This window comes from Myotis davidii, unplaced genomic scaffold (genome assembly GCF_000327345.1).
Source record: "Myotis davidii unplaced genomic scaffold, ASM32734v1 scaffold221, whole genome shotgun sequence".
Classification (NCBI taxonomy): Eukaryota; Metazoa; Chordata; class Mammalia; order Chiroptera; family Vespertilionidae; genus Myotis; species Myotis davidii.
In genome coordinates, this window is record NW_006293349.1 from 1057126 (window position 1) to 1063975 (window position 6850).

General features: G+C 42.2%; 1 protein-coding gene across 1 annotated transcript in view; it reads left to right on the forward strand.

The window, feature by feature from the left end:
- The window catches only part of ZNF804A (zinc finger protein 804A), a gene marked incomplete at its 5' end in the record, with an annotated part of 116778 nt that overhangs the window by 99249 nt on the left and 10679 nt on the right, over positions 1-6850 (forward strand). Inside the window, one exon of the mRNA XM_006767056.2 lies at positions 1993-2136. Within this exon, the coding sequence (XP_006767119.1) occupies positions 1993-2136 (144 nt within the window). The remainder of the gene's footprint in view (positions 1-1992; positions 2137-6850) is intronic.

Sequence of the window (6850 nt, forward strand, 5' to 3'; positions counted from 1 at the left end):
AATCTGGTTGAAGGGCTGATGGCTGTTTTCAGGCTGGCCAAGCCTCCCCAGCGACAGATGTTTCCAGCCTCTCCTTTTTTTCTTTATTTTTCCTGGGATTTATTTACCTTCTATAATTGAAACTTTGTAGCCTGGAGTGGAGCTCAGAGCCAGCCAGGGCTTGGCTTCCTCCATCACCATGGGAAACTTAAGGCTCCAGCTCAGTGGCCACGGCCGGCTGAAAGCAGGTATCTGGGGTTTGTTTAGCTTCTATAATTGAAACTTTGTTGCTTTGAGTGTAGCTTAGAGCCAGGCCGCGGCAGGCGGGGAACCTTGGGTCCCTCCATCTCTGGAGCAAGTAAGCTTCCTGCTCATTCCAGCTCCATGGCTGCCGGCCGCCATCTTTGTTGGCAGTTAATTTGCATATCTCGCTGATTAGCCAATGGGAGGCGTAGCGAAGGTATGGTCAGTTACCATGTTTGTCTATTATTAGATAAGATGGGAGATGTATTTATCTGGTACTAAAAGGTGTACTACCAGGTATACAAACAGAACATGTGAAATTATAATATAGGATGTGGACACAAATACTTAGTACAATAATGTAAGGCAAGAATTTGTTATTAATTGGATTATAGTTAGTATACCACTTTTAAATTTTGTAGAAGTAATTTACCTATTTTAATATATATTTATTGATTTCAGGGAGGAAGGAAGAAGGAGAGAGAGATAGTAACATCAATGATGAGAGAGAATAATCGATAGGCTGCCTCCTGCACACCCCCTACTGGGGATCAAGCTCCCAACCCAGGCATGTGTCCTGGACCAGGAGTCAAACCCTAACCTCCTGGTTCATAGGTTGACGTTCAACATTGAGCCATGCCAGCTGGGCTTATAGAAGTCATTTAAACATTTAAACTATGTGTCTTTCCCAGCCTTTACATTTGGTAAAAAGGACAATTGCCATGGCCACAAAGAGGACTATGCCATTTAATCTCCACGTTCCACTCCCCTTGAGTGTTCGAGAGCAGCATGTCAGGCCGGGGGATATGTTATTTTGGATTTTAAAGGAATTGAGTAGGAGAGGATCTGTAAATTCGAAGTTTAATGTAGTCTGTGGTAGGGATTGACGTTTAGGTCTTCATAGCAGCACTTCAGTGAAAGACTTGGACAGGGTTTCCACACATAAAATTTATTCGTGTCTGGCAATGTTAGCGTTTAAGGAGGCATGAAACAGCAAGTACATTTAGATTTAAGAAACCCTAAAAGCCACAGTCAAACATTGTGCTATCTTTGGCCTGTAAATGTACGCGGATGAGAACTGGCTGCATTTTTCATCGTTCCCAGGGTTTGGTGATAGAGCCATCTTTATTTATGATGAACGCAGTCTGCTTAGACAGTTCAATCATCTTCAGTTTAGGTAAAGCGCTGGCAGAAAGGAATCTGACTTCTTGAAGACTAGAGTCTCTTTGAATGTTCAGCCTAAATTGACCTGAGTCGAGATGAACACATTAGTCCAATGAAATCTAGTTGTGATGGATATGTTACTCTATAGATATTTAAGCAGAGGAACAAGCAAAAACAAATACAAAAACTTGAATGTTGGTGTCATCCATATGGACTTGGTAAAAAAAAACAAAAAAAAAACACATTTTAGAGTTGTTCAGGATTCGGTTAGATGTTTCCTGTTTTAAATGACTGTTGAGTCAACATAGCTCTGTGATTGTCATTTGTTTCTACGCTATCGTAGCATAGCAAGGCTTCCATTTCTTTCTGTGGCTTATTTTTCCTCTCAGTGTTTCTTCTGTTCTTCCCATCACTTATTCCGGCTGCTTCTGTTAACCTTTCATTTTCTTTAACTCAAAATTCCTTCTCATTGTTTGGCTGGTGTTGGCTTTCTTGTTCTGGTTGCCCGTGAAGTAAAGTTTCTTACTCTTCTCAACTAGTTGACAACCATCAGAACGAAGTAAACGCAGGGGAGAGCTGACTGTTCCTCCTTTGACATTGTTTCAGGATTATGCGGAGAAGGAGAACACCATCGCCAAAGCGCTGGGGGACCTGAAGGCCAATTTCTACTGTGAGCTCTGCGACAAGCAGTACCACAAGCACCAGGAGTTCGACAATCACATTAATTCCTACGACCACGCGCACAAGCAGGTAAGAACGGGCCGAGAACATGCTGTGGCTGCACTGTTCTCTAACGATTTGCATTGTGTAGACTCTATGCATAAGACATTTTTTATTTATTTTTCTTTGTTAAACAATTTTTAGAGATAGTCCGGGATGATAAGTTAATGACATAGTAAAAGACTTTTTAAAAAAGCACCAAATGTAAAGTCTGAAATAAACAATTAATCCAGAGATACCATTCACTTGCCTTTTAGTGATTGGCTATATTTTCAAAAATTATATTCTGCAGGTTGGGATCTGTTAAATATATTCAAATGCACAAGTGTTTAAATATTTTAATTAGCTAATGATATTTATCAAATATAAATGAATTTACTTCTAGTTCTTTATGTAAAGCATTACTATAAATCGGGGGGCGGGGGGCGGAATGAGATGCTAAAAATAACCAGGATGATTGGTTAAATGAGTACTGAATGTGTGCCTAACTTAGTTTATTTTAATGTTGTTTTATTTCCCTATCTATTGTAAATGCAAGGTGGATTCTTTTTCAATACTCTGCAAGCATGAGTTCAAAGGAGTGATGGAGTCAGCAGTGAAGTTACTGATACAGATTGCCTTTTCCCGTCCACTTTACACTTATCGGTGCTCCTGTGCTGGCCAGCGCACTGGTGTGCTAGCGCCTAGAAGTCTCAATGATCGTCTGTTAAAAATCTGTTCCTTTATAGCCATCACTCCCCAGTATCTCCCATTGCTGTCAGTTTAGTGTTGTTTAGCATAAGTAAGAAGAGTGGGGAGAAATGACCACCTAAGTGCTTATGAACCCGTTGTATATATATTTTCTGTGATTCCTTTCATTCTCTCATATCAACAGCTGTGCTCAGGCAGGCCGTGCAGGGTCAGAGTTAGCTTCCTTCACAGGCGTGGCTGGCTGAGCACATAAAGGCTGGCCTGGCCTTGCTTCTTCCTGGTAGTAGCTCCATGGCACACCCGTTGAGGGGAAGGTTTTGGTGGAAATAACATCCATTGTCTTCCTGAAAAAGGCATGCCTATGCATACATTACTGCTTGATTTGAACATTAAAATCCACTAGGAAATAGTATTGATTTCATTCTGCCTTTCCTGGCGTTTGCTTTATGAAATGATTCTGGAATGTTGTTTCCAATGAGGTTGATACATCTGAGAAAATTGTTCCTCTACCTGAAAACGTAAGATATATTATTACACACATGTTTCGTCGTGTAAACTGGGTACTTGGAAATGGGTGTGCCTTTGTGTGCCTGTTTGGAGAATATCTTACCAGCTAATGCTGCCCTCCGCTTCATTCAGCCGTGGGTGCTACAAGATCACACTCGCTGAGACGATCATAGGACCTTTCCCGTTCCGTTCAATGACATTAGTGACGTGAGGGTACGATAGACTGACCAGAGGTGAGGTGGGCCATCAGGCAAGATCTAGGCTACTATTCTGAAGTCGAGGCTCACTTTAAATTAAATAAAATGTATATGTTTTTATTGTTTTCAGAGAGGAAGGGAGAGAGAGAAACATCAATGATGAGAGAGAATCATTGATTAGCTGCCTCCTGCACACCCCACACTGGGGATGGAGCCCACAGTACAGGCAGGTGCCTTGACCAGAAGAGAACCGTGACCTCCTGGTTCATAGGTCAACGCTCACCGCTTAGCAACACAGGCCGGGCCAGAAGGTCACTTTTGATAACGCCCGGGGGCTTTGGACCCTAGAGGGAGACACACCATCTAAATCACCGTGAACTCTGGTGGAGAGCAGAGGCGCAATTCATTGATTTAATATGAGACGATGTTGTAAGTATTGGAAATACTTGCAGTTGCACACTTAACACGTCCATTTTGAAGCTGTATGAACCTGCATTTATATGTGTATTTGAGTGCGTTTGGGGACCTGTGGCTGCTCCATCATGAACATCTGCTATGGCAGAAGCTATGTGTGTGTGTTTCTTTTGATATTATTTCTGTTGGTTTTAGATGCACAGCTCAGTGATGAAACAGGCATCTACGTTACATAGTGTTCCCCTCGATAGTCCCAGTGCCCAGCCAGCCGGTCCGTAGTCACCACAATATGAGTGACTGTGCGCCCTGTGCTGCACCTCACATCCTGGGGCCACTTGGTACCTGCCAGTCTGCACTTCTCACTCCCCTCACCCCTCTCACCCGCCCCAGCCCCAGGTCTCCCTGGAAACACCAGTCCCTTCCGCTCTCCGCTCTCCTCTCCATATCTTTCATCCCCCCGTTCCCAGAGCCCTGGGTCTGCATCACGAACAAGGGTTTTGGCAGGTGACGTTTACTGGTCTTTCTGGATCTCAGATTCACGAATTCTGTGTCAGCAGGTGTCGTGCATAGTTAGGGCCTGTATGCTCACCCGTAAAGAATCCATTTGTATTTAATTCCGTATGTTCTAAGTGCTTCTCTCATATAAAAAGATTAGACAGAATTGCCTGGCCGGCGTGGCTCAGTGGTTGAGCATTGACCTATGAACCTGGAGGGCACAGTTCGATTCCTGGTCAGGGCACAGGCCTGGGTTGCAGGCTCCATCCCCAGTGTGGGGTGTGCAGGAGGCAGCCAATCAGTGACTCTCTCATCATTGATGTTTCTATCTCTCTGTCCCTCTCCCTTCCTCCTTCCTCTCTGAGATAAATAAAAATATATTTGTAAAAAAAAAGAATAGTAACCTCAGAGTGTGGTGTGGCCGCAGCAGACATGTATGTCCGCAGTTAGACTGAGGCCAGGGAAGGAGAGTGGAGATAGCGAGGGTCATGAGGTTGCTAACTGCCATCTGATGACATGCATTCACCACAGAAGTACATCTCTTCTTATGCCAGAATAATTCTTAAAGAAACATACCCGTAAGGAAAAATGGAAAAATACCATAGTGTAGAAAATAAAAGTGCAATTCTTCTGATTTACCTGACAAAAAGAAATACCACTGACATTTTGTGTATTTTCTAGCATTTTTTCTATAGTTACAGAGACATTTGACAATGCATCTATGGATGTATTTGGTGCATTTATTGCTATAGATGGTGGTCCAGTTGATGACGCTGTAAAATTATTAACATGCTATTTTTTAAATTACTATCATTACTATACAACAGTATTTCTAATATTTTAAAACTGTTAGCACTATTGGTAGCAGCCACATTAGTATCTCCTTACAAAACTGAATCGTAATTCTCAACTGTTCTTCAGTTTCTGGCCACGCAGGTTGTTTTTACGTTTTTTAAAAATACAAGTGTCGATGCTCTTACACTGGCGCCTCCATGGCTTCCCCTGTACGCCCAGAGGTCGTATTGAAATTTCTGTGAGCAAATGTATAACGTCTTCTATCGTGGGAGAAAGTTCATCATCACCTTCTTGAGCCAGTTCAATCCGATGAGCATTCATGGCACTTACAACGCACGGGTGCCTCTGACTCAGCACTTATGAAAACGAACCGAATGGCCGAAGAGTCCGTGCGAGACATGACAGCTTGCAGAGACTTTCCTATTCGAACTAGCAGCAGATTTCTGTCCACAAAGAGAAACTTGAGTTAATGGAACTTAAAGAAGGAGCGGCCTGGGGGAGAGATAATGCGCAGATCTGATATGCATTAAGAGATTAGGTTCCTTTAAAGCTGCCAGGAGAGAAGTCCAAATGCTGCGCATTCGTGATGGTAATGGGAAAAGAAATGTAAGAAGAGTCCTCCACAAGTTCACTCAGCATAATAGCATTGATTAAATAATGGCTGGAAGGAAATTACACAGTGAAGTGTGATCCATTCACTCGCATACCTTAACCTCCTCTGAAGGAATACATTTGCTGACATTCTAAAGCACTCACTGAATGCTGTCTTCCAAGAAGGCTAAATTGATTCAGGAAATAGAGTTGGTGATTGAGTTGTAATTCTTTGAGGATATTACTTCTCTGCAAGATAGAAAGCATACTTAGATTTTTTTCAAAAGCCATGGAAAATAGTTCTTGATAGAAGCAGCTCTTGGGAATTCAAGGAAATTTTAAGCCTGTGGAAACAGTAATAGCCGGTAATATATTAACTTACTAAGAAGCATATAACTAGAAATGGAGGTATTGGAACCATTCAAAAGAATAATGAATTTACTTGTAGAAGGAAAAACACTTAACAAGGCCATTCTTATTGCTCTAAACATATTTTATTCAATACCAACTAAATCCATCCTAAAAGATGGCAATAGAAACACTGATCTAAAAATGTGAAATTAGTAGGAACTTAGATAAGATCAGAGACTTCAGAGGAGGAGAAAGTGGTCTAAGACTATGAAGTGAATCATCCAGTCTCACATCTCCTAAGTGGGTATATAAGTTAAGATTATAGTCAGTGCCAGTCAGGGAAAACTCAAGTATAGCTGGCTTATGTTTTATTTTTCTCTCCCAAGTGGCATAGGTAGTCAGTCCTAGGATGAAGCAAGTGTCAATGTTCTTATACTCGAGCATCCATTGCTTTCCCTGAACTGCCAGAGATCATATTGAAATTTCTGCTCACAATTTTGTAACGTCTTCTATTGCATAGGAAAGTTCATCACCGCCCTCCTGTGCCAACTGAGTTGAAAAGCATTCATGGGCACTTACAGTACACGAGGCACTTCTGATGCAGGAGCCCAATCTATATATAATAAAAGGCTAATATGCAAATTGTCCCCTCAGGAGTTCGATCGCTCGCTACGTGCCGGGAGCCGGTCCATCCTTGCTGTTTC